Here is a 17,295-nt window from a genome sequence, read left to right on the forward strand (position 1 = left end):
CTAGAACTTGAACCAAGCTTCACGACTAGCATCGTGGACATTGGCCTTTAGGGCTTAGGACTTAAATCTATCGTAGACTGGGACTTGTCTTTCGGTGCAAAAGCTAAAATACAGGCATAATTTTGTAAAACATTTGTAGCGCTGGCGCTCTAATTCGCCGAGAGTAAGCGTCAGAGTTTAGGTAAGAGCGGGAGATGGAAAGGATTCATTTCCTTAATCCTACTCTTGCTCCTTACGCCAGGCTTACATCATCTGTTGGAGATGATCCTCAGATAGATCGGCGACAAGGGAGGCCCTCGCGACGAGGTCCTTCGATCGACGGGATCGTCGCCGGCGGCGCGAAGCGAAATGAGTCACGCCCGGAGATGGAGAAAGAGAATAATTCCATAGGCGAGTGTGGATGTGGTGCACGTGCGTGTTGTCATTTCGTGACTAGATACATACTCGTCTACGGCAATCTGTCTCTCGGTATCGGAAGCACCTCGGGAATGCAGTCCTCCGCTGGAACGCGTCGTCGTTATCTGTGCGCCGTGTATCGACGTCACTAAAAAAAGATTTTACTAACGCAGGTAGATTTCTCGGTGCCGCAACAAAAATTTGTCGTTACTTTTTGTATCTGCTAGGAAATTGTTTTTGTAGCCCGCAGAATTTATAGCAGCAAATTCTAGTAACGTCTTCTGGAAAGTTTAGGGTCTCATGGCTGAGGCTAATATTACATTTGTCGTGCGACGAATTTTTCAAGCTTGTCGAGATTGGCTGCAGAACAGATGATTTCTAGAGACTCGAGAACTTTTCTATTCTACAGCCAATCAACATGCTTGAAAAAGTTTATCGTACGACAAATAATGTAATATTAGTTTAAGTGTTAATCTGCTAGGAAATTGTTTTTGTAGCGGCAAATTCTGGTAATATCTTGTGGAAAGTTTAGGTTTCGTGACTAAATGTTGATCACTGCATTGGATAAAAATAAATTTCGGTACTATAGTCCGAACAATTTTTGTAAGAGGTACAGTTGTTGTATGTAATGCAATCAAGCTTTACAATGGATGGGCGTTACGGTAAGACTTTCTTCCTAACTTTCACTAGCAGTTCAGACATAAACTCCGTCTGTTATTTAAATTGATCAAGTGCAAAGCGCACGCAATTTCGCAGTGGCTATTCATTTATGTATCTCAGTTAATTTTGCGTATCTAGAAAATTGTTGCTGCAGTTGCAAAATCATTTTTTTTAGTGACGTGTTTCGTAAGACGAAACGTCGTGCCCACGCGGGCGAACCGACGACGGAGAGTCTACGTTTGCCTCGTGGAATTTGCGCGAAATCACATCTGTGCCGCTCGTGTATTGTATGTAAGAATGTCTCATATAAAGAAAAAAGGAAAAATGAAGAAATAGAGGAGCCGAGGAAACTCAAGTTTTCTCTGTGAAAACGTTAATAATAGTAATCATTTTAATAACAGTCATTTACCGCGTGTGTGTACCAGATGGTAGTGATAATTTACAGGGTAAACAAGTACGATGTGCGGGTACGATATAACGCGGATTTACACGCGAGAGGCGAGGCCGCTGCTATCGGAAGTCGACAGAAAAGAATGTAAAAATATGACATTTGTAATTTAAAAGACGGTATGTCAGCAAGAGCGTGGAAAGTCCGATAAATGAACAGCGATGTAGCGCGTATATTGTTTTAACGGATTAATATTAAGATCTTTAACACGTAGGATAGATATCGCATCAGAATACATATATCTTGAAATGTATTATACCCAGTATAAAATTTATAAGTTCTGTTTTATATCTTGACGCAAACTATAGATTGTTTAAAGCGGGTTTTTAAGAAACCGAGCGTCAGACGTAATTCGCTAAGTTCGTAACAAGGCCCTGCTAATAGAGAAAATATTAGAAATAGAAGTAAATATTAGAAGAATGTAATACACAATGAAGAAGAATAAAATATAAGATAAAGAATTATTTGGCCGGTACTTAACCAATGTAGAAAAATTGCTAAACGACGCTAACTGGCAAATTCTAATTAAAGAAATTCATTGCGAAAATTATTACCTCCGCCAGGGATTGAACCTGGACCTCCCTACACTCTAGGTGGACGTCTCACCAATTCGACCACTGAGGCATAATATAAATATAAGAATTGTGTCGTACAATTGTAATACAAAGTATTTATATTCTAGCTTTTAAATTTAAACGATATGGAATTAATGTATATTTCTATTCAGGGCTGCACGCTCCTTAACTTAGTCACGATTTTAATTTTATATATTCAGCCTTTTACGTTTTTCTATTGCATTTGGAAAAGATCGTCGCGAATAATTGATGAGTTTGCTTCGAAACCGTCTTGAATCGATGCATTTCTTTTTAAGCACGGATTATACGTTTGCTCACAGTTTTACGGTACAAAACTACGCTCTTGAGGAGAGGATCGGGTATAAGGCGGTTTCAAGATATAAACTCTTTAATTAAAGGCTCGCATTTGTGTGCGTTCACGTCAGTCACCGGCTGACGTGGATTCGCTCGTGCGCGATCAGAAGATGATGGGTAACGCGGCTGTTTCCTTTTTTCCTCGTAGCGCATGCGGCCGAGTCCCGAGGTAGAAATCGACGCGGATGCACGGGCCGGTAAAGCGAGAGTTGCGGAATACTCGTTTTCACCAGCCAGCACCACCGAGAAGTCGTAAGGAGATTGTTTTTTGTACGGCGGTTTTTCCGCAAGATTCGCTGCTCATGTCAAACTTTTCGTATCAGATCCGCTTCTGCATCAAGTAATAAAGAGGAGACCAACGTCTTCGTATAGCATATGCCTTTGCACTCGAAACTTTGTATTTTTTTAAAGAATTCGAAATTGCAACATAATCTCGTGATATATAAAGTAAAATGTTACGTCTAATATACAGCCTTGGTCAAAATTATCAGGCATCTTTATAATTATTATACTCTACTGAATGTAATTCCAATCAGGATTCAGAAAGACTTTCAGACCTAGTTTCACCAAACGTCACTTAATCTTACAATTTGTTTAATTCATGTTTGTCTTTTTCTAAAGTAACAGTTGGGAAGAGACAAAGAACGAATTGAGCTAAGCTTAAAGTTAAACAACGTTGGTGAAACCGGGTCTTACTGTTAAAAAATTGTCTACTAGAGCGTTTATTGCCTTTATACGGTAAACAGCTTTTAAACACTAAAAGTATTTCTTGGTATTCGATTCAGTACAGTATGAAGATCACGAGGGTGCCTAATAATTCGGGCAAGGCTGTATAATGGACACGGATAAGGATTTGTTTAGACTCGGTCAATTTCACTTCTCACATTTCGCTTCTGCAGTATATTCTGTCGTTTGTAGAAATGTGCCAAGTCAGCGTAACACGACGGACAAGGGGAAGATCCTGCTTTCCATCGGCGAGACCGTCGCGTCTTGGAAGAGGACGGGCGATTACGACGTGCAAGTTGCCAAATCAGACGAGCCGCACATCCCCGTCGACGCGACGTACATGTACGAGGTCCTGTCGAAGCAAGGACACCTCCTCACGTTCGCGTGCCAGAACCTGTGCGGCAGACTGGTCAAGATGTGGTCGACAGTGTCCGGTAACGCAGCAACCGAGCTGCGCTACGTGAGGAACGTACGGAGCGTGAATCAGAGGAACTTTCGTACGTTCGGTCGCATCAGCACGAAGAAGGGACCCGAGAACGCGGTGACGCTGGTGGGTTGCGCGAGGCGGAGGGACGCCTCGGCGGCCGACACGATCGAGCTGGATTTTCGCAATCTGAGACAGTACTCGGTGTTCTCCGGCCAGATCGTGGCGGTCGAGGCCGTCAATCCGGTGGGCAACACGTTGTACGTGAAGGAGATATTTGCCAAGTCGTACGCGCCGCTCGCCTCGACGCCGCGGCTCGAATCGAGGGTCAACATTTTCATCGCGGCCGGCCCGTTCACCGCGTCCAGTAACATGCACTACCAGCCGTTGTGGGACTTGATGGAGAAGGTCACGTCGGACGAGCCGCAGGTCTTGATTCTGATCGGGCCCTTTCTCGAGTACACGCACCCCGACGTACAAGACAATCTCATTACGGACACGCATCAGGAGCAATTCGAGAAGATTCTCACGAGAATAATGGAGTCGACGCGGTAATGCACGGAGTGTCTCGGATTCTTGAATTACGAGCGTTTAAAGACGAAGAATTCTGCTTTATTTTTCGCGATTACGTGCTGTACAGATAAGTGGATTAAGTTTTCCCCTGTTAATCAGATTGGTGTGATGTTGCAGGAAGACCACACGGGTCGTGCTGGTAGCTTCCAATCGCGACGTGCAGCACGAACCTGTATTTCCAACACCTGAGTATACACTTTTCAATCGGAAGTTGCTACAAAATTATTCGAACCTGAAGCTGATGCCGGATCCTTGTATATTAGACGTTGCCGGTTTGAAGATGGGAATCACGTCGGTTGACGTTATCAAACATATCGGGAAAGAAGAAATATCGTAAGCACATGTCCCTTTCGCAGAGTTTAACAATCTCAAGAGTCGATAGATTTTTTGTTTAATATTATTCTAATGACATGTAACATACATGGCTACATATTTCATCTACACGAACTTTGCATGTCTTTTTTTTTAAAAATAAATGAACAAATTTTTTCAGCAATGTGTCGGGCGATAGACTCGGCCGCCTGGCCGACCACGTGCTCGCTCAAGCGTGTTTCTATCCCGTGTATCCCCCGTCCGAGGATCTGAACGTGGATACGGAGCTGTGGGAGAAATACACGTTTTTCGACCAGCAACCGCACCTGTTGGTTCTGCCGTCCGACATGCGGTGTTACTGCAAGGTGATCAACGAGTGCGTGGTTCTGAATCCGGAGCGTACGCACAAGCACACTTACGCCAGGCTGAGCGCGAAACCGGCCCTCGGCGGTAAATGGAGTGCCAGCAATATCTCGTGCGAGATCGCCAAACTCTGATGGCTGTAAAGTATGACCGAAAAACAGCGTCTCGAGCGAACGTTTAGAGGATTCAGCGCGACACTGGTCTCGCGCAATTTTAAAAGATGGAAAGGCATTCGTACAAACTCGAAAAGAATTCAACATTATTTTTGTATCAAAGTTTTCGGACTGTACATCGCACCATTGTCGCGTCGAATTCTTACACTGTCCTAATTATATGAAAAGTATTTATGTAATTTTAATCAACGAATAGTCGAGTATGTTTCTCATAGATTGCTGTACACGATCTGTATTCTTCTCAATTTTCCCTCTTCCTTTTTTCCACTAGTATTGAGTTTGTGAATATTTGTGTGCGTGCGTAGAACAAAACTACTTTTTTATTCCCCATAGCAAAAACACGGTAATCGGAGCGCAAGGATGTAAATGGAACAAAGCTCGAAATATGTTTTAGTGTTTAGCGGTTTTTTTCTGTGAGAATCTCTTCAAGGACTTGAGTCAATCGCAAGAGAATCATATAAAAAAATTCTGCTCCTACAGAAAAGTTACAAGTTGATCGGCTATTTATACGACTTTTAGTTAATCGACTTGCTACATTTGTACAAGAGAACTTTGTGTACATTTCTTTCGCGAATGGATTCAAGAGAGTCCCGAGTAGAGCGCGGTTCTTCGAGTTACCGACGGAGGCTCGTTCCCGCCTTTCGCACGGTTCGCCGTCCGATGGCGCCACGCGGCCGATGCTGCTGCCCTCCCCCGCGATGCATCGTGGAGTTTTCCGCCACTGGTGGGCCGTAAAATCAGCCATTGCTCCAACATTTTTGTCGTGCACGAGGGGCCACGAGCGGCAATGGGGAGATCGCGATCGGGCTGATTGAGTCCCCCGAACGGTGAGTAAACATGGCACGCGACGCGCTCTCGCGCGCGCGTGCTCCGCGACGCGGATCGCGGGGCCGCCGTTCATCGCGCCGCGGCCGCCAGTCTCGCGGTGACTTCGCCAGGTCCGCGCCCGCCATCTTTGTTGAGAGAACTCTGCTCGCGGCTCCGCGTACTCGCTCCGCCGCGAGCGGTTTTTTTTTCTCCTCCCGAGCGTCGCCGATCCGATATTTCATCCCTTCCTCGAATTATTCGCGGCCTTGATCCCCCTTCGCCCCGAAGTTGGTCGCGTCGCGTGCTCTCGATCGAGTCCGCGACGCGTGCTCCGCCTCGCGAATCGAACCTCGTGAGTCGCGACGTATAGCTTTTCTCTCTCTCTCTTTCTCGCTCGCTCGCTCTTTTCCTTCGCCTTGACGTAGTCCCGACGTTCGCTCGATATTAAAAACATCCACTTCGTCCAGATGTAAGTCTCTCCGTCGGCGATGCGTTACGAAACGGTCGTGTAGGCGTTGCATGCGCGAGTGCGGAGAGACAGACTGCTCCGGTATACGTATATACATCAGCTGGTACCCGCGAAACGTCGCCGATCGAAACATTACACCCAGTATCGACCGAGATGTCCGCACGAATGCCTCTATTACCGACGGCCATCCCCCTGGACGTTCAACAACAATTGGCGCGGTTTATTTAATTTCCACGTGCATGGTGTATTCTTACGAGTACGCGTACTGAAAAACGGTACTTTCTGCTTCTGCCCACCCTGCCCACATATCTAAAGCCTTGAGTCCACGATCCAAGAACTGTGTCCAAGTTCAAGTTCCAAGAAATGCGTAGCCAATCAACTTGCAGCTTTTCTATAAAAGATACAGGTTGATTGGTTGCACATTTCTGTGTCCACGAACTGTGTCCAAGTTCTAGTTTCGAGAAACGTGTGGCCAATCAACCTGCAGTAGCTATTCCATAAGAGCTGCACGTTGATTGGCCACACATTTCCCGGAACTAGAACTTGGACCAAGTTTTAGCATCGTGGACGCAGGCCTTAAAGTATTGTGTCCACGAACTGTATCCAAGTTCTAGTTCCGAGAAATGTGTAGCCAATCGACTTGCACCTTTTATGGAACAGCTACAGATAATAAGATAAAATAATGCCTACAATACTGTCGAATTTTAATGCATTAAAGCTCATTCTACAATGGACGCTACGCGCAAGACGCTACGCAAAAAATCGGCCAATAACAATCGATCATTCTTCTTACTTTTGACTGTGATCGGTCGATTTCTTGCGTCGCGGCTTAGGGCTAGTTTCACAAACGTTGGTTAACTGCTAACCGAAGGTTAATTGATTCTCTGTCTCTTCTTAGGTCCAGTTTCACAAACGTCGGTTAACTATTAACCAGAGTTCAGTCGACTTCCTATCTTTCTCTATCTTGTTATCCAAGAAGAGACAGAGAATCAATTAACCATGGGTTAGTGGTTAAACGACGTATGTGAAACTGGCCCTTAATAAGACAGAAAAAAATCGAGAGTTGACTGAACTCTGGTTAACAGTTAACCGACGTTTGTGGAACTGGCTCTTAGCGTCTCGAGTTTTACACGATTTTGGTCATCGGTTACCCTTCGGTCCCTCCCCACCCTCCGCTACCCTCCGTTTCGCGCTTGCTCGCGAGAATTGAACTCGCCTCGAAACTGTACCGGGCCCGACGATGCTCGCGGGGCAGACACGCACGCGGGCACGTGCGCACGTACATCGGGAATGCGAGAGAAAGCGAGAGTGCTATATTGATCCGCCACGCACGCGAGCTGGTCTCGCCTACCTCAACCCTAACGTCGCGCCGAACCGAACGACGACTCGCCCGATGCCCACCGGCAGCGGCTCCGTTGTTTCTCCCTCCCGTCTGTTCCCTCCTCACCCCTTTCGTCGGCGAATTTTTGAGGGCACAGACCGCTTCCCGTCTCGGTCCGTCATTCATCACACCCGCCGTTTCGCCGACGTCGACGAGTTCTTGCTGCGAACGGGGGTGAATTTCTATCGCGAGCCGGCGCGATCTGTGAGCCCCTTTCGATTTTTCCGTTCCACTTCGCTCAGAAAAATGTCTAGAATTTAATACTTCTGCGCGAATAAGCATAGACGGCACGGAGAATTCGAAAAGTTTGCGAATTCTTGAATTATGAAATAAATTCTTTTATTTCTCTCCTAAGAGCGGAAAGTAACTTCTTAAGAGTTTGGAAAGGACCTATGTCGTCATTTTCGAGCTCTTTTTCGGATACGAAAGGAATTCTTTTTACACTCTGTAAGAATTTCTTTCCGCGCCGGAAAGGAATTTATCTCGAATAGATTACGCCAATTCACGTAGAATTTGACAAAGTGAATCCTTTTACATAACAACCAACCTGTGTTGCTTGGCTTTTGATCATTGCTAGGCAGACATCTTTTAAGAGCTAGATTTCATCACGAACTGTTTAATAAATGAATAGAAGTCGATGATATATACCAGGTATCTTACAAACATTTTCAATACAGGTCGGATGAAAAATAAGTAAAATGTGATCTACAACATTCTACGTGTTACAATAAACAATAAACAGTTGCGATTTAAATAGTAAATTATATCGTGTGAAATTTCTCTGAATTGCCCGAAATCGCGAGAGAAAGGATTGAAGATAAATTTCCAAATTATTTTCTAACTTTATCCATAAAGAACGCTGAAAAGTTTACATAACTGTTATTTGTCACATTACTATTATATTTATATAAATTCTGTAAAATACGTTGTGCAATAGTATTCATGTTCGCAGACATTATCGTACTTGAAAAGCGACGCTTATCGTAACAGTAATTTTTACTTGCTCTGCATGAACAGATATACAATTACAAGAACACGATACTCGTGCGATCATTATTCTCAGCCTGTAAAACTTTAAAAAGCCTATGTCAGCCAGTGTATTCACTCTCTTTTAATTTTACCTCGGTACTTTTATATGGCGAATAATGGAAGAATCGATGACCTCATTTTGTGCAAATGCACTTTTCTTAGAATAGAACCGTTATTATTTTTTTACACCAATCGATTATTCCCATTATTCTACGTACAACAATTTTTACTCCTACTTTCTTCTTCTACAAAAAGAAGTGTCGTAAGATGCGAAATGCAAAAGTGTTGAAAGGACAATCGAACATATTCGAATTTATGAAGGGCGACGGTATTTTCCGCGTTAAATGTCGGAGAGGAAAAGATAGTTCAGGACTTTTCGATTTGTTTCTCACTGAGAAATAACGCTATGTAATAATTAATTATAGACGCGAATTAGTAGACGCGTAATGCGATATACATTTTATGTCAAAATAATTCTATTGGCTGTCCGAGATTAAAGAATTATTAGGATTCTCCTAACGAAGAAAATTCAGTAGACTCCTCCGGGTAAGTTAAGAGTTAACAAGATATTGAAAAATTTCCGCGAGTACATTGACCTGTACTCGTATCGATCGACTCGAGTCGCTGCTGCGTATCAAGTATGATTTTTAATTTGCCCGAACGAACACGTGCATTTAGATTATAAATCGGGGGGGAAAAAAAAGAGAATGTCGCGATAAAACCGCTAAATCTAATCTTAAGTGTCGAAATACGATTACGCGAATAAAGTCAGATATGTTAACGCGTGGAGGGGGGGGGGGGAGGCGAGCCGATCCTCATTGAAATGCGAACGCCGAGTAAGGCAACGAACGGAAGAAAGTGAATGAGAAACGTGCGAGAGTGGACAATTTTGTAAGCCATTGAAACAAGTTCCGACCGATATCCGCGTTAAAATCACAATTAAATTTATCAGACGGCACCGTCGGTCGGTGGTACTTGTTGAATGAACGTTAAGCGCGTCGTCTCATAGTCTCGCTCTAATTCGAAGAATAAATAAGTCTGGGAAAGATCCCCCGTGACGGCGCGACGCCGTCATCGCCGTCGTCGTCGTCTGGTAGACGCGCGAGGTCTACGCCGGTGGGCTGTTTTGGGCGGGCGACGCAGCGGCTGTGTGCGCAAAAAGCGACGGCAGTCAAGTTCAAGGCCACCGACGTCTCCACCCCCTTCTCCCCACCACCCCGCCGTTCCGCGACTCCCGTCGCGGCCGCCGTCGCCTTCGCCGCCCCCGCCACCCACTCACCTATCGCCGCCGTGATGTACACACATTGGCGCGTCTGAGCGCCAGTGACGTATCAAGTCGGGGTCGCCGCTGCCCCGCGATCACTCCGGGCGATTCTTCGTGCGCGACGACGCGACGGGAGCGTTTCGCTCGATCGATCTACCCCGTTGTCGCGAGGGAAAATTCAATTCGTCCGTACGTAAATGCCGCTCGACACGTGGGCCCCCGCCGCGAGTATCCTCGGATTTTGAGAAACTGCGAGACGCGCGAGTCTTACGATCAAATTGAACGGGAGAAAAAATTTTCGTAAACATGGGTCTGAAAATTGTCTCTTGAAATATCAGGGATGTATATAGCTTTTCGGCTTTTTAACTTACTAGGCTGGTATTACATTTGTCGTACGACAAATTTTTTTTAAGCGAGTTGATTGGCTGCAGATTAGAAAATTTTTAGAGACTCGAGAACTTTATTATTCTGCGGCCAGTCAACGCGCTTGAAAAATTTGTCGTACGACAAAATGTAATACTAGCTTATGTAATGCTACCTTAAGCCTAATCTACAATGTGCTCTCTGCGCCTAGAAACGTTGTATTTTGTAGCCAACAAATACGTTTAAAAAATATGTGCAAATTGATAAATTGTATATTGTACATTGCGTAATCGTACATTGTTGACAAATTTTTGAGGCGTTTTGATTTGTTTATATAAAATAGAACGTTTCTAGACGCAAAAAGCACATTGTAGATTAGACTTTAGACTGATATTACATTTGTCGCACGGCAAAAATTTTTTAAGCGTGTTGATTGGCCGCAGGATAGAAAATTTCTGGGTACTCGAGAACTTTTCTATCCTGTGGCCAATCAACACGCTTGAAAATTTTGCCAGCTCAGACCTCTCGCCGATGAGTGCAAACTAAAATAATTTGTACAATTGTTAATGGATATGATGATAGTTGTGCGATAAAACACATATTTACGTACACGCGATAGAGAACTTATCTGTAGCATATGCCTGTGACACAATGTCTCTATAAATATGTTCATCTAGAGTGTAGGAAAACATTTTACGAGTGTCTGCTACTGCCTCGCTTCTCGGAAAGGGTGGAGCTTAATGCCAGAGACGAGCGAGAAAGAGAGAGGATATAAATCAATGCGTATAGAGATACGAAAATGCTGCTTCGCGTTGGCACGATAAAGCGCCGGCCGTATCAAGGTGATACGAGGGCTGCAATGTTAATGACCGATTGCCCGTGACCATGATTTTATCCAAACCGACATTGCACGCGACGCGACGCGACGCTCACGAAAAAACGGTAACATCTGTGCGCCAGCTCGAGACAGTCTTATCGATAGGCACGATAAGGCAGGAAGTACTTCGGTGTTGCCTAATACGATGCAACTGCACGATAGACGTTATTTCAGATCGAGAGAAAGCCACCGTTACTTTACATAATGCAACATTTCATTTCTTGCGTCCAGCGCGAACAACGCGAGCACCGCGGGGGACAATAGACATTAATAGACGGTGCAGTATAAATAAATTTTCAGTGTAGGAAAATTGATAACCGACACAACAGGCAATTTTAATTAGAGACAATTTATTACCTGGACTTCCCTACGCTCCAAGCGGGCGTCTCACCAATTCGACCGCTGAGGCATGTGCTGTGTAATAAAATTTATTTGTTACACAGACTTGAAAATTTTTTATGCTACATAAAAAATTATATATAAATCTTAACAATATGATAATGTTATTGATATATCCGTTACCTGTAAATACGTATTATTACATAAAGTCAGTGCTTTGGCGGCGAAAAAATATTCTTGGGTCTTTCTACGGCGCGACGTAACGGTCTCAGAATGCAACGTGCATTATTTTGTCCACCATAGAGTTCGTTGCGATATTTCTTGATCTTAATTACATATTGTCGTTTTAAGTGCGAAAGCACGGCCAGTATTAAGATTTATAACACTTTTCGTCCTCTTCTTCCAAGGCAGCGTGATGCAACTCCCAAGTGCCCCCAGATAAACGCCCAAGCACAAGTTTGATTAATAAAGAACTGATGAGCGAAAGTTGATGTCAAATTACATCGCGGCCACCGAGAAATAGGGTAACGGCCAATTCGACCTCGGCGAAACGCATACTCCCTCCGTCTTTTTGCCAACCCTTGGCTGGCGACAGTCGGGAGTAAAAATGAGGATAAACACAACGAAGGCAATTGTTTGGGAACTTTGGGACGTTCTCTCGACGCATCGATTTCAAGCATATAACTTTTCCCCGGGGTGCCTTATCTCCCAGGCTCTTATTCCTGAAAAATTTCGCACGCGATATTTGACGAATGTCGTTAGAATGTTATACTTAAAGCATAATCCACAATGTGATGTTCGCGATTAGAAACATTCTATTTTGTTAAATAAATCAATACGCTTAAAAAATTCGATAATCCACGATTGTACAGTGTTTTATCAACTTGTACAAATTGTTTAAACGTACACGGAGAATTTTCTCTTAAAATTTATCCTGAAAATCATGTGATCGTGGGACAACACGGCATTTTGAAGAACTTTATCAGAGTTTTTGAAATTTTACTAGTAAAATGCATGATAAAATTTCAAAAAATTTTTCGAAACGTACATAATTTTCAGAATAAGCTTTAAGAGAAAATTCTCCGTGTATTTATTACAAAATAGAACGTTTCTAGACGCAAAAGCCTGATTTACAACGTGCTCTTTGCGTCTGGAAACATTCTATTTCGTAGCTGATAAATACATTTAAAGAATTTCTGCAAGTTGCTAAATAGACTTCTTATGCTGTCGACAAATTTTTGAAGCGTTTCGATTTGCTTATATCAAACAGAATGTTTCTAGACGTAAAGACACATTGTGAACGAAGCAAAATACTCATGAAAATATCGTATGCGACATTTTTCGAGAGTGAGGCCGCGGGTCCTCGGAGTCGAAGTGGTTTTCTTCCGCGGGGAGATCGTCGGGCGCAAGGTAACCACTTAATGTATAATCATGGGACAGTGGCCGCATTCAGCAGAAAAAACTGCTTCGCAACTGTTGTAAAAATCTTAAATCTGACTGGCGTGTGCTCTTAACTGTGGCAGAAACTAAAAGTAGACTCCAATCAAATTTACGAATTTTACAACTGTTGCAAAGCAGGTTTTTCTGCTGAGTGCAGCCAGTGTCTCCGAAATCATTATGAAATTTGTACGTTTTCTCAACTTGTTTTCACTTGTTTTCATTTTCCCAAAAAGTGCACTTCTTTTAGTGAATCTCCAAATATACAGGGTGTCTCATTTTAAATCCACGCAAATATCTCCAAAAATATGAAAGATACGGAAAAACGGTTCAAACAAAAGTTGTTTGGTTCGAAGGGCGACATAAAGTGGTGCCATTGACTTGACCTCGGATAGTCATTTGAAGGTCACGTGAAGGTCACTTTCAATTTTTTAAATGGAACCCCCTATTGTTTATTATACCATCTTATTCTACTAATTAATATGAACAACTTTTGTCCGAAATATTTTTTTATTTGCCCAATACTTTTTGAGATATTCAAGAGAAAATTTATAACTTTTTCAATGATCAGCTTATGATATCTCGATAACTGTTTGTCGGAGGAAAAAGTAGTACAGGACTTTTTTTTACTTGATCTAATCTCAGGAAGATGCTGTTGCAATAGTGCTCCAATTATTGAAAATTTGAAACGTTGTTACACCTTTGCGCGCAAATTTAGAACAAAAAACAGTAGATACAAATACGAAATTAGGTACTTCTCGTTAAGACCACAGTTAGACTAGTGGGAAAAGTAAGAAGCGAGGAAACACGTTTTGTACCTAACCCAACCCTAACCCCAAGTACTACAATCTTAACACTTATCTCTACAAGCAAATACTTATTAGTAAAACCCCCAAAAATATGATGTTTCGAGAAAATCTAACAGCTCTTCGAAACTTAACAACGTCAACATATTTTTCAACGTGCGTGTAAGAAAATTATTTGCAATCGGACGAGGTCGTACGAAATGTAATGGAATCATGTAATCGGTGGGACAACACACATTTTAGCTAGTGATTACCCCCTTGGTCGAGCGCGAGCAATCGAGATCGGGCCTGACGCATGTGCGTCGTAGTGACGTATACGCGCGGCGCAGCTGCCGCGCGCGGCCGTCCGGGGCCCTCCGTCCCGCGTCGCCGCCGGTCCACCTTCGTGCATCGGCTCGCGTCGGATTCACTTAACGCCGCCGATGTGTTTTAGCGCCTTCAGTCGCGTACGGCGCGCGTAGCCGTGAACGTCGTCGTCGCCGTCGTCCGCCGTAATCGTCGTCGTCCTCTTCCTCCTCCTCGTCGTCGCCGTCGTCGGTGCGCGCAGCACCGCGCGTCGCGGTAATATTTTGTATTGCGCGGGCGGCGCGCTCGCTCGCGCCGCGACGCGACACGACGCGAGGACGTTACGACGGGCCGATTCGGACGGACGAACGGTGCCGAACGTCGCGCTCGCGCCAGTCCCGGCTGGCGGCGAGAGGAGGTGCACGCGTGAGAAAACGGAGAGACCGTGCGTGCACTTTTCGGTGTCGCGTGGGACGAGGAGACGAGGCCATGGACTCGTGGATGTACGACGTGGTAAGTGTGTTATGTGTCGCGGCACCTAATTCGTTTTTCCCCTCTTCTTTCTCTCTCTCTGTCTCTGTCTCTGTCTCTTTTTCGTTTCTGCTTTCGCACGATCTCGTGGCTTTGTTTACGCGACGCGCACGTTGCGCGGCGTCGCAATCTCGCATTTTAAAGTCCTCCCCGTCAGCGACGGCCGCGGGTTCGCGTCTCTAAAAGTTAAATCGATCTCGTCGCGATTTTGCGGAGCGATGGGTCGTAAAACGACTCGCGACTATATCGACGCGGTCGAGCGCGCGGTTTCGTAACTTTCCCGTTCCTCGACTCCGCGCGGTTCCGTTTAAAAATCGGCGCAAACCCGACGACGTCCGCGTAACAATATTTTTCGCGTTAACGTTTCGGCAGGTGCGAGCGCGCATCGCCCAGAGCCCCGGGGGGGTTTTCGCCGTCGCCGTCGTCGAGCCTCGAGCGACGGGCCATGACGTTACACAACGCGTGTCAGACTGTTAGATAATTCATCCCGCGTCTCGCGACTAACATCCTCGGCCGGTTCGCCGGTCTCCCGGGGATCCTGCGACGACGGGTCGATTTTAAGGGAAAACGGAGCACATCCCGCGCTATATTTCGAGAAACGAGGAGAGCCCGAGACCGTCCGCGGGCACACCGGGGATAATTGGAGTGTCTTGCGGGGCGTGCGCGACTCCGAAAACACCCGGGGAAAAAATTGTTTGTTGTGATCGGTGGCTCGTACCTCGACGCAGCTTTCCTTCGCCGGGCGAGCGCGTCTTTTTTTCCGCTCCCTCTTTTTCGCCGCTCCTTCCTACTTTTTTTTCTCGCGCGCGCTCTTTGTTCGCCTCGCGCGCGAAAGCTGCGCTCCGCGCGAGAACGATCGGGGAGGAGAGGATCGTCTCCGAATCGGCCCGAGAGTCTGAAACGGAAGGAAGAACCAAGTGTATTGTAATGTAACAATCACGTGCGCGGCGTGATAAAAAGAGGCAGTCGGCGTCTTTTCGGACGTGAGAGACGGTGCTAAAGAATGCCCGGTGTCACGTGGATCAATTGCGTTGCTTACGCGAGCCGAGATTTATGGTCGTCGACGGCACGCACGCTCGGGTACTTTCCCTCGCGCCCCGTCTCGCCGCTGTGCGACACCAGCGCGTACCCGTTAGCCGCCGCGCGTCTCTTTGGCCACGTATATAATTTTAGGGTAGTCCAGGGTAAGAGGTTGAAGCCGCGGATCTGAGGAAGGAAATCCCGAGCTTAGAGCGAGAGACCCCCGGAGCTCGTAGCTTCCTTCTTCGAGACGAGAAAGTACCGATAGACTTTCGTAGCGGTCGGAGGGAATGAACAAAGGAGGGACTTTGTTGCTTCTCAATTACCGTTCGAATTCCATGTTTTGCAAAGCGGAGTCCCACCGACGCTCTCCGCACGTACTTGTCAATATTATGCTCGACTTCGGTGACAGCGAGCGAGTCGTCGCGAGCCGCGAAATTGGAGAGTCATAAACGATCTATTTTTTTTTCTTCTTTCTTTTTAATAGAACCGTGACGGATTTATTTTGAAAAAGGCAATACGCTGTTTTGCTATTTTTCGTGTTGCGTCTATCTGTCCGCAATGTATACGTGATATATTAAGCGTAACATCCGTTCGAGGAAAACCACAAGGAAATATCTTGTACTCTTTAAAATGTCTAATTTTAACTACACACCCGGGAAAAAGTTTCTTCGAAATCAAAATCTCTTTCAATCTCGACCTCGCTAGACTTCATTTAATCTCAAAGAAATTATTTCTTTACCTTAACCGAAATTTTATTTGATTGAGACTGAAATCTCTAAGAGAATTCATATCTATTTCTTCGAGTCTAGCAGATGTTTTGGTAGAAGTAAATAAACATTTAGTCGATTCAAAGAAACGTGATTTCAACGTATCCCATTTATTTAATTTAAATAAATCTTTTTTGGGTGGGTATTTATTTATTTTTCGAAAATTAATTTTCAAAGTATAACAAATCTCATTGCGTAGCTTCTATGTGTGATTATTTTCGAGAAGTGTTAAAAATCCATTATTCCTGTATTAAACTCTAACTTTAATCTTATTGTTAGCTCAATTCACTCTTTGTCTCTTTCTAAGGGAAACAATTAAGGCCCGAACACACGAGGAAGCAGTAAAACGTAAAACTTAAGGGAAATGTCCAACGACTGCCGAAAATGTAAACCAGCTATTTTGAAACTCGAGCGATGCTGAAAATTCCGATTGGTCGAAATTCTTAAGTCTTAAGTTTTTTGCGTTCGGGCCTCTAGAAAGAGACGAAGAGTGAATTGAGCTAAAGTTGAAATTCCGTGACGTTGGTGCAACCGGACCTAAGTCTTGAGGACTGTGTCCTTGAAAGCAACAGATTTTTGAATCTTATTTATCAACAATTTATACGGTTTGAAAAAGGAGGAAAATATGTTGGTCCACATTTTGGGAAGAACCTTGAAATCATGCAAGCACAGGTTTAACACTTTTAAGATCATTATACACGGTGTCCTAAAACCACCGGAGGTCCTCTTAATGACAGATTCCTTAGAACATTTCCAGACGAAAATCCTAATACAAAAGTGTCGAGGCTATAATAGTTTTTAAATTAGAAGCGATTATTTTCCACAAATGATAGGGCTGAAATTTCGCGCGCTCAGGAACGGCGAAATGACAAGTGATATAAAAAGAACGATATTCATAGGAGCACTTATATCA

General features: G+C 44.5%; 2 protein-coding genes across 6 annotated transcripts in view; both read left to right on the top strand.

Moving 5' to 3' along the window:
• The window catches only part of LOC105561837 (DNA polymerase alpha subunit B), a 15,930-nt gene extending 10,696 nt beyond the window's left edge, over positions 1–5,234 (top strand). The window contains exons 4-7 of the mRNA XM_012012182.1: positions 2,582–2,685; positions 3,352–4,134; positions 4,274–4,489; positions 4,650–5,234. Coding sequence (XP_011867572.1) covers positions 2,582–2,685; positions 3,352–4,134; positions 4,274–4,489; positions 4,650–4,965 — 1,419 coding nt within the window. The 3' untranslated portion in view covers positions 4,966–5,234. The remainder of the gene's footprint in view (positions 1–2,581; positions 2,686–3,351; positions 4,135–4,273; positions 4,490–4,649) is intronic.
• Positions 5,235–5,705: 471 nt separating this feature from the next.
• LOC105561838 (steroid hormone receptor ERR1) overlaps positions 5,706–17,295 on the top strand; it is a 35,272-nt gene continuing 23,682 nt past the window's right edge. The window contains exon 1 of one of the 5 annotated variants that reach the window (XM_012012185.1): positions 5,706–5,831. Coding sequence is in view for 4 of the 5 variants with exons in the window: in XM_012012183.1 (XP_011867573.1) it covers positions 14,551–14,574 (24 nt within the window). In the remaining variant the exon portion in view is untranslated. Of the gene's footprint in view, positions 5,832–14,281; positions 14,575–17,295 lie in introns of those variants that run through there. The other 4 variants (XM_012012183.1, XM_012012184.1, XM_012012187.1 and 1 more) reach the window with 4 other exon arrangements.

Source organism: Vollenhovia emeryi, unplaced genomic scaffold, assembly GCF_000949405.1.
Source record: "Vollenhovia emeryi isolate VEMERY1.0 unplaced genomic scaffold, V.emery_V1.0 DF939199.1, whole genome shotgun sequence".
Taxonomy (NCBI): domain Eukaryota; kingdom Metazoa; phylum Arthropoda; class Insecta; order Hymenoptera; family Formicidae; genus Vollenhovia; species Vollenhovia emeryi.